This window comes from Mustela nivalis (assembly GCF_964662115.1).
Source record: "Mustela nivalis genome assembly, chromosome: 10".
NCBI classification, from domain to species: Eukaryota; Metazoa; Chordata; class Mammalia; order Carnivora; family Mustelidae; genus Mustela; species Mustela nivalis.
Genome location: NC_139029.1, coordinates 6,106,906 through 6,127,451, shown reverse-complemented (window position 1 = coordinate 6,127,451; position 20,546 = coordinate 6,106,906). Strand labels below are relative to the sequence as shown.

The 20,546-nt window shown below is 45.4% G+C and overlaps 1 protein-coding gene across 1 annotated transcript in view; it reads right to left on the bottom strand.

Annotated features, from left to right (window-relative positions):
* The window catches only part of SLC25A33 (solute carrier family 25 member 33), a 36,938-nt gene extending 20,197 nt beyond the window's left edge, over positions 1 to 16,741 (bottom strand). Inside the window, exons 1-2 of the mRNA XM_082685359.1 lie at positions 16,445 to 16,741; positions 2,041 to 2,220 (exon numbers count right to left, since the gene is read on the bottom strand). Of these exons, the coding sequence (XP_082541485.1) occupies positions 2,041 to 2,220; positions 16,445 to 16,500 (236 nt within the window). The 5' untranslated portion in view covers positions 16,501 to 16,741. The remainder of the gene's footprint in view (positions 1 to 2,040; positions 2,221 to 16,444) is intronic.
* Positions 16,742 to 20,546: the final 3,805 nt, after the last annotated feature.

The window sequence follows — 20,546 nt, the reverse complement described above, 5'->3', positions numbered from 1 at the left end:
GTTGTGGCGTGGGCACTGTTCCGGTATTTTATAAGAAAGGAAGGCTATTTTCCTTTGACTGACATTTTAATGTAACAACCGTCCTCACTGAGGGAAAATATGTACATAGAGAACCAGAAAGACAGATTTATAGGAGAGAGACAGAGATACTGGGGACGTAGAACATGCAGCCTAAAAACTGCCGCCGGAGAAACATCCCATTTACCTTTCTTTACCGTACAAGCTTGGCCCTGCGGACACCCACAATTTCTGGGTAACAGTTTCCAGCTACAGTAAATAGATAAATCCACTAGTCATGAGTTATTTGGCAAGCACGTTAAGAGGAAGTTCTTTCTGGATGTCAGTAAAGTTGGCAAATTACCTATTTCATTATGTCCAAAGCACTGTGTGTTCCTCAGAAGAAGGTTGTCATGTGAGACACTGCCACTGGCTAAACATGTAAAAAGACAAACCAGGATGGGGATGTTTCCACAGTCGTAGCTTTTAACCATGTGGACTTGTCTCTCTCCCTACCTGGATCAAAGTGTGCCTCCCTATCTCCGAGTTTCTCTTTTCTGGGCCTGTCTCTAGGTAGGCTTTCTGTCTTTTGTGTCTCCAAGCCCCTTCTCTGTATTTCACGGACTCGGCTGACGGTCCTGGAGTCCTGGGTACCAGCCCCCTTTTCCCAGCTGGGTTTTGGATACTCTCACTTGGGACCTTGCCCTCAGCAGCCGGTCTGCTGTCCAATTTCGCTCTATAAACTCAGACGCACTCTCATACACACATCTGGCATGGAGGCCTGGATGACTCATTAGTAGTCTTTACAAACAAAACGTGACTAAAAATAAATTTAGAACTTTCCAATTCATTCCACCTTATCTAAAATGTGACTGAATTCTGTCCAAAGTGTTAAAGTGAATGGTTACTAAGACAGAACATTTCCGTTTTATTTCATCTTTTCCTAACATTTCCCAACTCAACATCTTACAGTGACAAAATAGCAATGTCTTTCTTGAACACACCCTTTTCTGCTTAAGTTTCAGAAACCTCAACGTCCTGTTTAGCTAAATTCAACTACTATTCATTGAAACAGCCCTTTTACACTAATTTTTTAAAGATTTTTTAATAGATATTATTTTTTTAAGAAAGACTTTATTAATCTGTCAGAGAGAGAGAGAGGATGAGCGGGATGCGGGGGAGGTATAGAGGCGGAAGGAGAAGCAGGTTCCCGCGGAGCAGGGTGCCTGATGCGGGACTCGATCCCAGGACCCCGGGATCATGACATGAGTTGAAGGCAGACGCTTAACCAACTGAGCCACCACGATTTTTTATTTTTAAGTGATTTCTGCACCTGACGTGAACTTAAACTCACAACCTTGAGATCAAGAGTCGTGTGCTCCGACTGAGCCCTGTTAAACTGAACCCCTGTTAAACACCTCTATGAAAGTACACGGCCCCAAGCTAAAACTCAGGCATTACCAAGCCTTCTTCTTTGTTTCTGATTCTACCTTAAGCATGGAAACTGATAAGCCAAACTCCAGCCTTCAAAATCTTCAGCCACTTCATAAGCAAATGAGACATTTTTAATGCAGTAAAAATAACACACTAAGCAGGTAGCCTCGGTATGAAACAAACATTTAAAAAACTATTTCATTAAATATATGTCACAACTTTTCTATAAATGTAAAATTATTTCCAAACAGCAAATTAAAAACATCAGAATATTTTATCTCTACATAATGCGCAGTCTTTAAATTTTTAATGTCACTCTACCAACCCAGATCTTGCCAGCCCTCAAAAGATTTTGGCAAGAGAAACATTCTGATGCAACAATTTAAACATGGGTTTTTGGTTTGCTTTGTTAGGTTTACTTTGACTGTCGCTGGACGATGATCACACGCACCCCCGCTGCCAAGGGAGGTCAGAGCTCAAAGGTATCAGTGCGGAAACCTAATTCTCAAGTTTGGACAGAGATTGCAAACAGAACACCCATCTGATGGGCTTGACAGACCTTCTGTAGTCATTGTGGGGGTTGGGGTCCCGCTCGGGCACTGAACTTACTTCAGAACTTGGAAGAGTCCAGGTGTCACGGATGTTGGTCTCACCACCCCAGCTCCACTAATGGTCCCCAGATGAACCTGAGGATAATAGACTGTCCGAAGAGCTAATCTTGAAGACTGCAACCGTGTCTTAATGACTTCTAGTGGACAAGTGAAAATAGCACCAACAGTGCCCCCACACCTGTTAAGAGAAGAAATCACAACAGGATCAGTAAAGCCACACTATTCCCCATCCCCGTGAAGTGTGAAGTTTCATTTTTCTCTATTAAGAAAAAAATGCACCTGTTTATTTCATAATTTCATAGTTAGAACATACTGGGAGGTAAAAAGAATTTGTTGAAGTCTCAGCAGCTAAGGAGAGAACCACTGTCAACATGATGGCGCACCCTTTAGGTTTTTAATCTCTGGCTTTTTCACCTCGCCTCCCCCACTCACCTGGATGCCCTGGATGGTTCTCTGTGGCCGCATCTACACCTACCATACCATCTGTGATGGCTACACACTAGTACTCTGCGCTGAGGTCTAGCATTTTAACCCATCAGTACCCTCAGCTGTTTCCAACTTTGCTCCGATGCTGCAGCGAATACTTTTTTTCTTTTTTAAAGATTTTTATTTATTTGTTGGGGGTGGGGGCAGAGGGAGAAGCAGGCTCCCCACTGAGCAGGGAGCCTGATGCGGGCCTCATCCCAGGACCCCCGGATCATGACCTGAGCCCAAGGCAGCTGATTAACAACTAAGCCACCCAGGTTCCCCTGCAATGAATATTCTAGACAACGCATCTTTGCACCGCCAAAAGTTACTCAGATAATGCTACTATTTTGAGAAATCAACATTTACTACAGCACAGACTTCCATTAAAATGTGATTAATTTGGACTCCACTGAAAATAAAGCTAAAGCTCCTTTTAATGATGAAGTCCTCAAGCGTCCCTCAGTCTCCTGGGATCAGGGTTCCCCTAACCAACCTTTACAATTTGTCCTTACCTGAATTAAGAATTTAAATATTTTTCCTCAAGATAACTCACTTATTTGTCCTAGAAGACCCACTTTGATCTTTTCTTTTTCTCTTTTTATTAGGTTTTTTTTTTTTTTAAGTAGGCTCCAAGCCCAGCATGAAGCCCAAAGTGTGTTTTGAACTCAATGCCCTGAGATCAAGACCTGAGTCGAGGGGCACCTGGGTGGCACAGTTGGCTAAGCATCTAACTCTTGGTTTCAGCTTGGGTCGCAAGATCAAGCCCCACATCCAGCTCCCTAGCCCCTACTGCCCTCTGCCAGGAGCCGTCACACATGCATTCTCTTTCTCTCAAATAAATGAATCTTAAAAAAAAACCAACAACAAAAAACCCGAGTTGAGACCAAGATCAGATGCTCAACTGGCTGAGCCACCCAGGCCGTCCACATCTTTTCTTAAACAATAATTTCCATGAAACACACGTTTGATGGGCTAGTTATAATTAACAATGTCAGGTACCATCTAAAACCATCCCATCACCATCGATCAATGTTCTACTCTTTGGAAAACACTGAGGATCAGGACCTGTGGCTTACTTGTCTTTATATCCCCCAACATCAGGACTTCCAAGTGCGAACAGTATTTGCTAAGCAAAGGAATTATTAAACTGAGATTTCAAGGACAATGTCTTTCAAGGGATCTAAATGTCTGAAAATAGCATATACTCTCAGGGTACCTGGGTGGCTCAGTCGTTAAGCATCTGCCTTCGATCCCAGGGTGCTGGAATGGAACCCCACACCTGCTTCTCCCTGCCCCCTTGTGCTGTCAAATGAATAAATACAATCTTAAAAAAAAAAAGAAAAGACAAGTAGCACACACGCTCGGCCTTCTGTCGAGGCTCCATTACGTGGGAGCTCCATGTAGGGAGGGGCTGTGTAGTCACATACTCTTACTCAGAGAGGACAGAACCCCGCCAACAGGCGGCTCAGTAAAAAACGATGAGCACCAGTACCTGTGACTGGGAAACAGTACAAACAGGAGAGGACAGGTGCTGGCAGACAGACCGTTCTTAAGGTAGCTGCCCGAAGCCACCAGATGCAAATGTTGGCAAAGCGGAAGTGAATCTAGCACCCAGCACAGACCCTAAAGCAAGGAGCGAAGTCAAACTCCGCACAGCATTTTAGAATCGGGAAGTTCCACAGAGCAAGTAAAATAAGGATAACCAGGAGCTGGAAGCTAGCAGTTTAAAAAACAGCGTCACTGGCAGGGACTTTTTTATGACACTCATTCAGTCCTCCAACAATCCTGTGGGGGAGGAGCCATTATTATTCACCCCCAATTTACCATGAGGAGGATGAATGTCAGTAAAAGGAAATGAAATGTACAGACTGGGGATGGGTAGAGAGGGAAATAGTAATTTTTGACTATTTAGGCAAATGTGCTTTAAGATCATGATGATAAGACACAGAACATTGAACTGTTTACATAGCACAGTGTTTTCCGAACTGTGGGCCAAAAAAAGCCCATCAACCACGAAAGCAATTTAGGGGATCACAAACAGAATGGGAAGGGAGAATGGCAGAAAGGACTTGATGTATATCAGACAACTACCATTTAACCCTCAAGGATTTTGCCACTGGTATTGTCCTTACTTTTGAGATGGGGAATCCTGGTCTCAAGCCATACACTTTCTCAGACCCTCAAAGTGACGAAGGGGCTAAACCGATACCAAACTCAAGGCTCTTGGGAAGGATAATGGAAAGATGTCTTTTTTTTTTTTTTTTTTAATTTTATTTATTTGACAGAGAGAGATCACAAGTAGGCAGAGAGGCAGGCAGAGAGAGGGGGAAGCAGGCTCCTGCTGAGTAGAGAGCCCAATGCGCAGGCTCCCAGGACCCTGAGATCTTGACCCAAGCTGATGCAAGAGGCTTAACCCACTGAGTCCCCCAGGTGCCCCTGGAAAGATAGTTTCATTAGTTAATTTAGACTATTTACATTCACCCTCTACTTGGCAAATAGCTGATTTGACAACAAGGGCTTTAAAATTCTGTGTTTGGGGGTGCCTGGGTGGCTCGGTCATTAAACATCTGCCTTGGACTCAGGTTGTGATCTGAGTGATGCGGAGTGATCCCACATCAGGCTCCCTCCTCAGTGGGGAGTCTGCTTCTCCCTCTCCCACTCCCCCTGCTTGTGTTCCCTCTCTGTGTCTCTCGCCATCAAATAAATAAAAATCTTAAGACAAGGTAAAATATTTTAAAAAATAATAAAATAAAATTCTGTGTTTGGAGCGTTTGGGTGGCTCAGTCAGTTCAGTGTCTACCTTTGGCTCAGGTCCTGGGATCAAACTGAGTGGGGCTCCCTGCTCAACGGGGAGTCTGCTTCTCCCCCTCCCTTTGCCTCTCCCTGGGTCATGTACACTCTTGCTTTCTCTCTCAAATCAATAAAATCTCAATAAATCTCTGTATTCTTCTGCACCAAGGAAAATTCGTGAGCCTAAACTGAATACTGGTCTGTATAATTAGCTAAACGCTGGAATATGTCTAAAGAAAATGGGATACAGGGGCGCCTGGGTGACTCAGTAGGTTAAGCCTCTGCCTTCTGCTCAGGTCATGATCTCAGGGTCCTGGGATCAAGCCCCACATCAGGCTCTCTGCTCAGCATGGAGCCTGCTTCCCCCCCACCTGCCTGGCCACCTGCCTCTCTGCCTACTTGAGGTTTCTCTCTCTGCCAAATAAATAAATAAAATCTTAAAAAAAAAAAAAAAGATAAAAACTCACTCATGTCCATTCACAAAAAATTACCCTTACCTATTAGAAAAATAACCATGTCTTTAAACAGTTTGGTTATTTAAAAACAGTGGAAAACTCATACACTACAGAGTAAGATTAAAAAAAAAAAATCTGAAATTTATGTTCAATAACATGATTTCACACTGTTGAAAAAGAACAGGATTTCTGGGTAGTCTTTCATAAGAAAGTCAACAAGTTCAAACACGACATAGGTCATCCACCTCCGCTTTGTCCCCTGTCAGTTACATTCCTCACTCTGGCCAACCATCAACCAAACGCCTGCCACTGATCAAACAAAGGACGACCCATAGGACAGTACGCGCGCCCCACAAAGCAAGCGTCCTACCGACAGCACGTCGGTGAGCTCTTTGAGGCTGGTCGACCACACTCACAACCACACACCCTCTTCTACGCTACACCCTGGGCCCACGGCAGGAGCCAGTGTGGTGGTGGTGAAAAGGCCCCACCTGGCCTTCTAGACTCGCGAGAGGACAAACGAAGGCACCTCTTGTACAAGACAGAGTGATGTTGCCTCAGTGTTGTAAGAAATGATAAACTGAGGGGTGCCTGGGTGGCTCAGGGGGTTGAGCCTCTGCCTTTGGCTCGGGTCATGATCTCAGGTCCTGGAATCAAGCCCTGCATCAGGCTCTCTGCTGGGCGGGGAGTCTGCCCCCCCCCCACATCTCTGCCTGCCTCACTGCCAGCTTGTGATCTCTCTGTCAAATAAATAAATAAAATCTTTTTAAAAAAATTTTTAAATTAAAAAAAAAAAAAAAAAAAAAAGAAATGACAAAATGGGGAAAACACCGCCAACTGTAACCAGGAGTAAGAAGTAACTCTTCAGCAGGCGAGCCCCTCCCTACCTACTAGAAGCCTTAGATGAGAGGCACCTGGGTGGCTCAGTGGGTTAAGCTTCTGCCTTCAGCTCAGGTCATGATCCCAGGGTCCTGGGATTGAGCCCCACATTGGGCTCTCTGCTCAGCAGGGACCCTGTTCTCCCCCTCTCTCTGCCTACTTGTGATCTCTGTCAAATAAATAAATAAAATCTTTAAAAAAAAAAAAAAAGAAGCCTTAGATGAGAAACAGGCATTGATTTTCAGTTATTTTCAATCATTTTTTAATTCACTAAAAATAATTCCATTCATTAAAAAATACTTAAAGTTATTAAGCTATGTTGGATACATTGTCACTAAAATATTCCTGATTAGAAGAAGGTCTGATACCAAACTGCAATTTCCAGACAAAATTCTTCCTGAAATTTGAAACATTTCACAGCAGAATTTTTATTTATTTTTAAAGATTTTATTTATTTGTCACAGAAAGAGAGAGAGAGCACACGCACAAGCAGGGGGAGTGGCAGGCAGAGGGAGAAGCGGACTCCTCGCCAAGCAAGGAGCCCGATGCAGAACTCAATGCCAGGACTCCCAGATCACCACCCCTGCTAAAGGCAGACGCTTAAACCGACTGAGTCACCCAGGTGTCCCGTAGAAGAATTTTTAGAGTATCTTTCAGCTCAACTTTTTCTTTCTTCATGAACCAGCATGTATAAGACAGTCATCAGTCTGGGAGTATGAATAGAAATAGGGACTTCTCTGAATTGGCTTTCCAAGTTTTTCTAAAAATATTTAATATTTAATCATATTGGGTCCAAAGCACTTGCAATTACAACAAATTACATTATTTGTAGTCAAAGGTTCCTGTCAATTCTCAATTCGATACAAAGATGACCTTCGGTATTAGCTTGGCTCCTAACCATGGTCACTCAGCTCAGATAAACCCCTGTCCACTCTGGGCAGTAGTCATTAACTGAGCTTTTTGTGAGTCTCAATTCAGAAGAAGTCATTAGCTCTGTCTGCCAGTCCTCACCCATCTCTGCTATTCGGCTGCCCTCTACTGAATTCCCCTCTTCTTGAGGGCGCCTGGGTGGCTCAGTCGTTAAGCATCTGCCTTTGACTCAGGTCGTGATCTCAGGCCCTGGGACTGAGCCCCACATCAGGATCCCTGCTCAGTGGGGAGCCTGCTTCTCCCTCTCCCACTCCCCCTGCTTGTGTTCCCTCTCTCACTGTGTGGAGAGCTCACCATGGACAGCTATCTGGGAACTTCCAGGTCTTCAAATTCAGGCCCGTCTAAAACTTCAATCTCAAATCTCAACCGGAACCTTCCTCCAGCACCGGCAGCCGAATGGCTTGAGGGGACTTGGTCTTTTTGCTCTTTTTGAGGGGAATGCTCTTTTTCTTCCTTTCTTTTAAGGGTTCTCTGGGCATGAGGACAGAGCAGTGACATGGTCTTATGGAACTGGTTTCTGTCTTGCTGTGGGTCCACCTGGCCGTATGTTACGTTAACAGCCTCAGCAAATGTGATGATTTCAGTGTGGATGGTGTGCAAACCTTCTTGGAGTGGTGTTCAATCTCACTGGGAACCCCCATGCTGGTCCCACCAGCAGTCCATCCCCCGATTTCCTTTCAGCCTCACTTGGCCGGGAACCCTGCGGATAGCACTAGATGGTGCCTTTCCTTCCTCTGGTCCCCCTGCTCCTGGACACCAAGCCAACGGGTCCACTGGAATGTTCTTCCATGTCCGTCAGGAGGCAGCAAAATCGGCACTTGGTGGGAGTCACTCCCATGTCTGCTCTAAGCACACCACACCAGTTCCTTCTCATCCAGCTGGCATGAGCTAAGGCAGTGGCCTCCACCTGCAGGAAGCACTGGTCAGAGAGCAAGGTACCAGTCTTCGATCCTTTCAAGTTCCTTCAATCTACAGCCCAAACCAGTAGGGACTGGGAACAGGGTATGGGACCGTGACAGCAAAACCCTCTCTCCACACTCCACATGCATGCCACAGTGCTGACAAATACAACCCGCCTGCTCTGTATATACAGTCTGGGGTGAGGTGGTCAAAAGCAGTCAGGCAGATTCTGGCATCTCTAAGTCTTAGGGTAGGCTCTTGGTTCAGCTGAGGGCCACAGCAGCCAATGCACGTCAACAGGAAAAGTCCCATCCAACATCCAATTACATGGTGACATTGCTGACATCACGTTGTCAGGAAAGCAAGTCTGACTGGATACCAATATTTCAGACCACTAATCTCCAAAGCAGGGGACACAGTCTTAATGTGCACAATGGAATACTGGCATAGAGGGAAAAAAATAACAGAAAAAAATAAAATTTCAACTTATTTCTAATCTTTACCATTTATTTATTTTTTTAAAACATTTTATTTATTTGACAGATAGAGATCACAAGTAGGCTGAGAGGCAGGCAGAGAGAGAGAGGAGGAAGCAGGCTCCCTGCTGAGCAGACAGCCCGATGTGAGGCTCAATCCCAGGATCCTGGGATCATGATCGGAGCTGAAGGCAGAGACTTCAACCCACTGAGCCACCCTGGTGCCCCCTAATCTTTACCATTTAATTTCTATTTTGTGTATGTGCTTTACAATACATATAAAATTAAAAGGGTATATATATGCAGATACGCATGAACACTTTAATCTCAGGACCCTATGATCCAAGTCTGCAGAGCACTAATCCAGACTAATCGCAGCTGTGGCAGTTATGCCCCCCACCCCAGTGACATGTGGTCATGCGTGAGACAGTTTTGGTTATTGCTACGGGGGAGGAGGTACTAGCATCTAGTGGGCAGAGACCAGCGTTGCTGTTAAAACATCCTACGCAGGCTGCACAGGAAACCACACAGCAATACCCTGCCCCTCCCCAAACAATTATCTGGCCAAGGCTGAGAACCTCTGTTCTAGATCAATAAAACAATGCATCTATTTGAAGGCAGTACCACCACTGTGGAGGCCACTGCGGGCTGCCTCCCCAGCATCCACTCCCCTCCTCCCGTCTTAATAAGACCCCAAATTTCTTATGTCATATAGTCTGGATAGCACTTAAACCCATTTCTAGTTTAGCCCTGACTCACTTAATCAACATAATACCATCTATGTTGCCGTGTCATCTGTTCAGAGATGGGCACATGATTCAGCCCAAAATAAACAGCATAATAATCTCCTGGGAACAGTGACCAGTTTAGAGATGGGCACATGTCCAAATTGGTCCAATCAGATTAAGCTTAAAACTTTTCAATGCTGGAGAAACACTAGGAGCTGCTGGAAACCATTCTGTGTCCATGCAGGGACAAATCTTAGGATCATGCAGATATTTCTGGAACACAAGAATCAATGAGGGGTCTCATAGTGACAGTGTCAAGCCATCTAAATAAGCCCTCACCAAAGCCTGTTCTCGCTAGAATTTAGGTGTATGTGCCAATAATCAAGCCAGATGGAAGTGAGTTTTTATTACTTACATATGAAAAGCCTCCTAAGTTGAGCCTAGTTAATTAAAAAAAAAAAAAAATTCACACCCTCGTTTTCCAAGAAGGCACTTATAGAATTTTACTATTATCAATAATTTTCCAAAAAGTAGTTAGGACTCATGTAGCTAGTACGCTATGTTTCCAACAGCTACAAGAAAACTCCCTGGATATTAATTTTGCTCCTAAGGTGATGCTGCTCTAACCACTGATGCCAAATTCAGAGATAATTCTCTATGGGATATTCCTCTTAGTGAAACCATAGAACGGGTTTGAACAGAGCAGAAGAAAGGCTACGAACAGCAAGCCATTAAATTACATGTCTGGGAGCAGTCATAAGAGTTGCTCTCTGAATCTATTGGCCCAGTTTTCTAAAAAATCTATTACCTGGATTTTTCTGTGCCTTTTCCTACTCTTACTACTTATTCCTGAATGCCCTCCCCACACTTTCTCTTTTTTCTGCCCAGAATTGAAGTCACGCTGGTTAGTACATAAACTTGGATTCAACCTTTTCTCTTTCCCCACCTAAGCCTTCCTTGATATTACCCCCGAACCCGCCAGGTTAGGCTCCTCTCCTCCGGTTTATAGCAGAACAAAACTGGACTATCACTCACTACTCCAACAGAGACACTGGATTTTTTTCGTCTTCATGCGACCAGAGACGCAAAAACTTTTAATTACTCACACGAATTTTTGCCTTTTAACTCTTGAGTGTCAAGTAATAAGGACACCTTTCAAAATCTAGACATTTTCAACAAGAACCTGTTTCCTATATACACACACACACTCACTCACCTCAGGCACTAAAGCCAAGACTGAAATACTCTTTATTGTAATTGCTACCCAACTGGTGATAAACTATTTTTCCAGATTCATAGCTTACACATAACTACCACCAACAAATGACACCGCAAGACCACCTGATCCTAAATCTAGGGAGTCTTCAGGAACTCCTTTTCATTCACTAACTCTACAGTCACTACTTGAAAAAACACTAGTGCTTCTTTATAATTTTCTGGAATGTCTAATTTTAATACCTAGCATAGGGCTTAGAGGATTTTGATCATGCAAAATCTGTATTTACTCAGTCAAAGCAAAATGCCTAGTTTTGGGGCGCCTGGGTGGCTCAGTGGGTTAAGCCGCTGCCTTCGGCTCAGGTCATGATCTCAGAGTCCTGGGATCGAGTCCCGCATCGGGCTCTCTGCTCAGCCCTCAGCAGGGAGCCTGCTTCCTCCTCTCTCTCTGCCTGCCTCTCTGCCTACTTGTGATCTCTCTCTGTCAAATAAATAAAATCTTTTAAAAAAAAAAAATGCCTAGTTTCTATGCAGCTAATTACCTTTTAGATTTTTCCTATATTCTACCACATCTGGAAAGAACACTTAAATAGCACCCTATAAACGAATAAAAAAGCCCTCTAGTACTTAACAAACCTAAAGAGAATTGTTATTATTCACAAATACACAAATCCAAAATAATGTTACCTTATGCCAACACGGTCTCAGCAAATCTTCCTATAGAACCATGTTCACAATTCATAAATGATCAAAGTGCCGATCCCTTTATTTAGCACAATTTAACAGACCACATAAATCTAAACACCCAGATAAGATACACACTACCTTTTATTCACTTAGTTAATCATTAAACAAGTATTGTTTAAGCATCTGTATCAAGTGTGGTACTGTACTCAAGATGTACGAGTAATAAAGATAGATATGACTGCTATTCTCATGAAGCTTAATGCTAGTGGGAATCTCATACAAACACCATATAGCATTTAAAAATGTTTCTCAACATATTAAAAATACACCAAAGAGGGAAGCCTGAGTGGCTCAGTAGGTTAAGCCACTGCCTTCAGCTCAGTTCATGATCCCAGGGTCCTAGGATCGATTCCCACATGGGGCTTCTTGCTCCGTGGGGAGCCTGCTTCTCTCTCTGCCTCTGCCTGCCACTCTGCCTGCTTCTGCATGATCTCTGACAAATAAATAAAATCTTAAAAAAAAAATACACTGATGAAATAAATGTCAATTTATATTCTTGATATACATGCCCTATATAAAATATCACACGTGCACACTGTTCTTGTCTTACCAAAATTTCTTTAAGGATTTCAATTAAGTCTTGCATCTTCTCTGTATTGGTCCCCTGGCAAATACATGAACATGTGCCTGACACTACCAAAGTAACCAATAGCTGATACAGACCATACTCACGGAGGCAAGCGCAGTATGGAAGCATATACACCAGGTGACAGCTGTCCATAATGGGGGCAGGGACACGAATCACTGAATCTTGACAGTATCTTGGATTATGTATTTTAAACTCTTAAAAGACATACGTTCCCACTAAAATACATTTTAAAAGCTATGTGAGTATATTTGATGACAAAAGAAAAAATTGTGCCCGGAAATACCAGGAAGCATAGTCTGGGCCTTTCACCTCTAACCAGCACCAGCTCAGCCCAGCTGTTTCAGGTGCTGAGCGTATCTACAAGTTCTCACCTGCTGTCACTGCTTATTCCGTTAGTGAACAGCATCACTAACGCTTATGTACTACCCGAACCCTAAGACATTTGAGAAAGAAAGGTTAAAGGATTTTTCTTAACAGACCTAAGGTTCTAGTACCAGACGGGCCACTTAAGAGGACTTCTGTGTCTCTCTCACTGAAGAGTCTAAACAGTAGAAGAGAATAGTAGGTTATGTAGTGACAAAATCTATTTGACTACGTTTTTTATTTTGACAACAACACTACCCAGATTTTTGGGACAGGAAGGAACAAAGCAGAAAACAACAGTCCCTAAAGATACTAAAAATCAACATGAAGTGAATGCTGCTTTGCTCACGCAGAAGTAACACCATCAGAGCTCATTATGGAAGTGCTGGGAGGTATGGGAAGCCTTAAAAATGTTTTGAGGGGCGCGTGGGTGGCTCAGTGGGTTAAGCTGCTGCCTTTGGTTCAGGCCATGATCTCAGGGTCCTGGGATGGAGTCCCATATCGGGGCTCTCTGGCTCAGCAGGGAGCCTGCTTCCTCCTCTCTCTCTGCCTGCCTGTCAAATAAATAAATAAAATCTTGGGGAAAAAAAAAGAAAAAGAAGTAATCAGGGAACTACACAGGTAGACGTAAGGATATCCAGTAATTTATGTTGGCAGAAAACTGGAAATGAGATTAAGTAGAAATTATGTCGTCAGAATAAAACCGGTAGCCCTGTCATAAATTTACTATAACATCCTCAGTCCACATTCCAGTCACTGGGCTTGGAACCATATTTGCCTTCTTCATTGCAACCACTGAACAGTAAGGACTGATTAGAGGTGTACTGAGAAAATTCACTATCATGTCGCCATTAATGTATTACTAAGAATAAAGCAATTTAAAGAATAGGAGCCCACTTTAGTTACGGAATCATATTTGGTACATATACACATAACCTTTCTAAAGTGCCTTGTTTAGGCATTGCATCGGGCTCTCTGCTCATCGGGGAGCCTGCTTCCCCTGCTCTCTCTGCCTGCCTCTCTGCCTACTTGTGATCTCTGTCAAATAAAAATCTTTAAAAAAATAAATAAAGTGCCTTGTTTAGGTGTCGGTTTGTGGGTGGTTCTTCCTCCACTTCTCTTCAAGGGTAACAGTGTTAAAAAGATAACCATTAGAGAGCAAAGGAATATTTCTGCTTTTGCAAAGAGCCCAAGAAACTGTCTTTAAAAAATAAAAATAAAAAAAAATTAAAAGACTTCGAGTTGTTTGGGACGTAGCTTTTATTTCCCAGGCTCTAAAATTAATTTTCGGGGCACCTGGGTGGCTCAGTGGGTTAAGCCGCTGCCTTCAGCTCAGGTCATGATCTCAGGGTCCTGGGATCGAGTCCTGCATCGGACTCTCTGCTCAGCAGGGAGCCTGCTTCCCTCTCTCTCTCTCTGCCTGCCTCTCTGTCTACTGTGATCTCTCTCTGTCAAATAAATAAATAAAATCTTTAAAAATAAATAAATAAATAATAAAATAAAATTGATTTTCAATGATTCCTAAGCCTCTTATAGCTGATAAAATTATTCAGTATCACTAATTAGTGATAGCATTAAACCTGTTTGATGTTAATTTCCAAAGGCTATCCAACAAACAGTAGAAATGTGACAAATTTACACACACAGGGCTCTAACTTTTCAAAGACCAGGGATTTCAGTTTTCTGGAAAGATGCCAGTTTAAGAACAGTAGAAACCAGCTACCTAGAGCTAAGCAGTTCATCTCCCATCGGACCAACTGGGACCACTGGATTTACTGATTTTAACTCTATGAAATAATAAGCACTCAATACTTAGCTCCTTTTAATGCTCTTTCCTAAAAGAAATGGAAGTAATATATTTTAAGCTAGTGGGAATGAATCAAAATGCAATCAGTTACTCTGAAAGCATCCTGTTCGAAGATTTATTTTTTTTCCAGAGTATCTGCAAGGAATCCTGAGCAGCTGCTGAAGAAGGAACCTGTTAGATACAATGGCTTCAGGCACCACGCTAATAAACCCTCTACATTCTAATCAGTCCTCACGACTTCTGCGGGCGACTGCTGCCTTCCTCCATCACAATTTATTTAAGACGCTGCTGCTCGGTAGGAGAATTAGCAGCCAGAGGGCACTGTGAAGGGCGGGTAGGGAGATTCATGGAGACAGGGCAATGGATTATGCAGCAAACCTCACAGAGGCTGCTCCGAAGCAGGTAACTCTTCCCTGTCTGGAGTGCAAAGGATTTTTTAAAAGCCCACCTCACTAACAACATGAGATCAAAATCATGCAGTATGAAATCATTTTGAAGTTACCTTCCTTGGCTTGAGAAATGACTTTAACATGGGCAACTTGTTTAAAATTCCCCCAGAATGACCAGTTAGCATACTGTATTAATTTAGGAATGCTCTCCCCTCCCCTGTGACTTTCAGGAAACACTGGGAGTTAAAGTGAAAAGATGAAGGAACCACAGAGAAGAGATGAATGAGATATTCTCCCTATGTACGAAGAACCAAAATTTTTTGGTTGGAGAAACAGAGTGGGTGGTCACATACAGTAGGAAGTACCAACACTTTCATCATAGTTATTTTGCAGGTAAGTTCTCAACCATTACTCATTTGTAGAAAGGAACATCCCTCAGTCCAAGGTGCATCTAATATCCAAGCCAAGATGATGATCCAGAATAAATTATATTTTATGCAGAATGTCTACACTTAAAAATTGCTATGCCAAGCTTGTGAGGTCCTCAAACAAGACAAACTATCTGGAGCTGCAAAAGGAACCAAACCCACTGGCTCTATTAAAAGAAAATTACTAATACTAATTTTCACTACTATTTTGTGAAGAAACAAAAAATCAGCTCTGTTCCTAAACCCCCTACCACTCAACCTCCCTCACCATGCATTGCCACCACTTAAAAATACCAGGCGCATGATGACCAACAAAATGCAGCTCTCAAAAACAGGGCACATCTTATGGTGCATGCGTCCACTAGCAGGTGGGAAGCATCCCCCCCCCCCCTTTTTTTTAAAGATTTTATTTATCTATCTGACAGATACAGGAAGAGACAGAAAGAGGGAGGGAGCAAGCAAACAGAAGCAGGTAGGCAGAGAAGGAGAAGCAAAGGTTCTGAGCAGGGAGCCCAGTGTGGGGCTGGATCCTAGGACTCTGGGATCATGACCTGACCCGAAGGCAGACGCTTAACCGACTGAGGCGCCCCAAGAAGCATTTGAACACATCTTCCTGACCTCATTCCACCCCCCTGGATCCCGCAGCTGCCCTCCCACAGGTTGCTTGCTGGCCAGCATCACGGTTCGCCAGCACTTTCCAGGCCCCTGCCCATGTCCAACACCTGCAGCCCTCTAGACTGTCTGAACTCGCCGCTGCGCTACCCTGAGGAAGTCCCGGGCGTCCCGGGCGCCCCCCCCCCGCCTCCCGCCAAACCCCAGCATCCACGGTGCCGCCCAGGGCCTTCGGAGAGAGGCCCCGGAGCGCAACCCAGGCAGAAGGACAGCGAGTGCAGCACGACCAGGGCCGCCAGCTGGGAGGATGTGGGGCGGACCGAGCCACAGTGGCCAGGCAGGGCTGCCCCCGAGTGACACTCGGCACACCAGCCTCTAACTGTTCAGAAGGAGAAAAAGCAGGAGACCCCGCGGGAGCGGGATGCGCGTGGGAACGCGGGTAACCACCCTCGGGAGATGCGGCCCGGGGCGGGGAAGGCCCGCGCCCCCGGGGCCTCCCCACACCGCGGAGACTTCCTCCTCCCGGAGTCGGCGCTCCGGCCCGGGGGAGGGCGGGTAACCGGCCGGGGCGCCCGAGGGCGCGGGGTCGGGGGGCGGGGTGCGCGGGGTCCGGCCGCGACGCTCACCCGCCGGCGAAGAGGTGAAGCAGCGTGTTCTCCTTCTGCTGAGTGCCCGTCGCCATGGCCGCGCCGGCTCCGCGGCCCGCCGCCGCCGGGTGCCGCGAACGCGAGGTGGCTCGAGGGATGCGCAAGAAGGCCCGCTCGGCTCGCCCCGCTGCCCTCAGGCGGCTACCGGCGCCGCCTCCATGCGCGCGCGCCCCGACGCCCCGCGCCCTCGCCCCGCGCCCTCCGCAGCGTGGCCGCCGGCTCCTCACCGGCCTCTGCGGCGCCAGCCCGACACCAGCCGGAGTCCGGCGCGCGGCCGTCACGTGGCGGGGGCCGGACCGTGTCGTCACGCGGCTGCGCGAGCCCGGAGCCGCACGCGGCGGGGGTGTGGGCCCCGATCCCGCGCGCCCATTGGCCGGCGTCGGACGTGGGCGGGGCGACTGAGCGGTGTGGGCGGACGTCTGCTCCGAGCGCACGGCTGGGCGGGGCCGGCTTGGGTCAATGCGCCGGGACTGAGAACCGGCCGAGGCTGCCAGATCCCCGCTCCGAGCGGAGAGACCCGGCTTGCCAAAAGCTGGGGAGACCCGGGGCCTGCGCTTGCCTCCCGTTTTCTAGTCTATTTTAAGTTCAGTTTAGTTTCTGTGATATGATGTGCAAAGGGTTTAGCAATTACGTATTGCAGCTCTGTACTCGACATCCAGCCGAGGGAAAACACGGGACCAGGACAGCCCAGGGCGCCACCCCCACCCAGTGTACCCCTAGTACACTGTTGGGTCTTTCTTATTTTTCTATGGTCTACCCCTTCTGATCATGAGCAGCCCAGACTTCTGAGGTCAAGCCGCTTCTCCACTTGCATGGCCTTGGGTCGCCGTCAAACCCAGCCTGGCATCTTACCTCCAGGTCTGCCAGGCCTTCCCTGGCCGCCCTGCAGCCCGCGATCACATGACTCCATTTAATTTACTCACACAGGCTTCTGCAGTTATTGGCTGACTTATTCTTTTAAGCTGACCTTTTACCTCCTAGAGTGTAAACTTTAGGAGAGTCGGATCTTGTTTCTTCTCTTTCTGGCTGTTCCCAGGCAAGGTACCTGCCGCTAGGAATGCCCAAGAAAGTAATGAATAAATGTCCGGAACTGAATTCCTCTTTCCATTCTTCCCCATCCCCACACCTGTCCAGGCTGTTGTATTTCCTGTCCTGGTAGTGACACCACCATCTGCACAGCCACTAACACCAGAAACTTGCCTGTTACCGTGGACTCCGCCCCCTACCCGCCTTTTTCTCAGTAGCCCATCACTCACCAGGCACTTCCAGTTCCTGAAATTCTCCCAAAGCCATCTCCTTCTCTGCGTTCCTGCCCTTACTGCTGCTGGAGGTTTTCATGCCTCTCACCTATTTTGTAGCAAAAATTCTGCCTTCTCTCACAGGCCACCCCTTTACCCCTTCGTCTGTCATCCGGCCTCCCCTTCCCATCCCTTCTCCAAGAGCACAAAATTCAGAATATACCAGCACTGTGTTTTCAATCTCCAGAGCTGTTAAAAGCAGTACTTTGACCAGACCAAGCTTCTAGATGTCTGGTGTGTAAACACAAAGAGAGCTTAAGCAGAAGGGAAATTGTGTGCAAACACAAGAGCTGGGTATTTGATTGCTGGGACTCTTTAAAAACAGCTCTTAGGTGCAGTCATCCAAAACACAAACAGGTGAATACTCCATATTAAAACCATTATTCCCAAGCTCAGAAAGGGGGAAAGGCACACTAGTGCTCCATGATATGGGAAAAAAAGAGAAAAGGAAGGAAAGAAAGCACAGGAAGGGGGGGGGGTGAGTTTCTTTGTGTTTCCTAGATCTCCCATATCCTTTGCTTTAGTTGCTGGTGAAGTCAGAGTTGGTCTTAGCTGAAGATGACTTATGAGGCGTGAGCAGAAGGAAGGAGAGAGTAACGGGACCCCATTAACCAGGAGGGAACCTCTCTCCTCTGGGCAGGGTTCTATCCCAGGGAGATGCCACCCTTGGCTGCTCTCATGGAGGTGCCTGAGGCCAGGACCAAGACTTCTAATGCCAATGGCAGCACCCAGCCTCTTGCCTGCTTTTGCTAAGCTGGTCTGGGCTGTGCTAGACACAAGTACAAGCCTCCCCACCTCCTTGTTAATGGTAATGCTGCCTTCATGTTAGAGTTTTTCCAAGGTCTTTCACATATTATCTCATTGGATACTCAATGTTTGGCAGCCCTGTTGTTTTCTTTCTTGTTTTATGGATAAGCAGGACAGATTTGCCCAAGGTCGCACAGCTAGTTAGTAGCTGATGCAATGATCTTTCATGCCTCTGTGCTTTGGAACATGCTGTTGCCTAGGATGCCCCCTTCCTCCGCTGGACCTCCTCTGAGACTAGCTCAACAACCAGCTTTTCTGTAAAGCCAGTGAGTGGCACCAGCATTCATCCCCTGGCAATGTGTTGGTGGGACTGAAGACTGGGACATTTTCTTTTCTTCTTAAAAAAAGATTTTGTTTATTTATTTGACAGGCAGAGATCACAAGTAGGCAGAGAGGCAGGCAGAGAGAGAGGGGGAAGCAGGCTCCCCGCTGAGCTGAGAGCCCAGGACCCCGGGATCATGACCTGATCCAAAGGCAAAGGCTTTAACCTACCGAGCCACCCAGGCACCCCTGGGACATTTTCAGAGGGAAGGCCGGATATTTTGCCAAAATGTTGAAATGGGCACATCCTTTGACCCCCACATGGAGGAAGAGTTTGATTCATTTATTCAATGCATATTTATTGAGCAATTGTTCTGTGTAAGGTTATTTTCTAGGCTCTGGGGTATATCAGGGATTAAAAGGGATAAAAATCCTTATTAAAACTGTAGCACTCAAATCCAGCGATATACAAAAAGAATTATACTTCATGACCAAACAAGGTATGTCCCAAGAATGAGAGGTTGGTTTAACATTTGAAAGTCAATCAACATAATTCAGCATACACACAGAATAAAAAAAAGAAAAAAAAAGATGATCGTATCAATAGATGCAGGAAAACGTTTGCCAAAACTGAATACCCATTTTTCTCAGCAAACCAGGATTAAGAGGGAATTCCTCTACCTGAGAAAGGCTGTCTACAGCAAACCTATCGCGAACAGCATATTTGGTGGTAAAAGATTGTTTCCTTCCTCCCTAAGATCAGACACAAGAAAAGATGTCTGCTCGCACCACTTGTTCAGTGTGGTACTAGAGGTCCCAGTCAGTGCAATAAGGCAAGAAAAATAAATACAAGATATAAAGATCAGAAAGGAAGAAGGGAAACCCTCTTAGTTGCGGATAATGTCATCATTTACTAGGAAATCCTAAGGAATCTATACAACAAGTACTAGAACTAATTAGTGAGTTTAGTAAGATCCTAAGAGACAAGGTCAATACACAAGAAATAACTTTTGATAGCTGCAAAATTTCAATATGAAATTTTAAAAAAATTCTATTTATAACAGCATCAGAACAATGGCAACAATAACAGAGAAGTCAGACATAAAGAAATACATCATTCCATTTACATAAAAATCTAGAAAAGGCAAAACTGTCCACTAGTGGGTCAGAAAGCTTCCCATAACTAGCCTCAGCCCCAGGCATCGACTGATCTGCCTGGGGCTGAGGCTAGGAATGGGAAGGGGACTGACTGCAAAGAGGCCAGAAGAACTTCTTAGAGTGATGAAAATGTTCTCTATTCTGATCAGGGTATACATATTTATTAAAATTCAGCAAAATAGGTGCATTTTACTGTATGTAAATTTTATCTCAAGAAGGTTGATGAGAAAGGAAAAAAGCAAAGCTGACTGCAGGTGTACATATATGTACAACGTATCAAGTTTAGGGGTAAGGAAGGGTGCAGACAGATGGTTAGACAAGCAGACCCATTTAGAGGCTACCCCATTTAAGCCACTACCGTCAGATCTGGTACATGAGGGAAGAAAGGCTTATTTGGGTTTGCAACTGTTTGAATTTTGAAGGGCCTGAGGCTTCCCGCTGACCTGCGGCTGGTTTCTTTTTGCTTTCTTCCCCTGATTAGTGGCTGTCAAACCTCTAATTGCTTCTTTAATCCTTGTTTTTCTGCAAATCTGCCAGCTCTCTGGCAGCTACTAGGA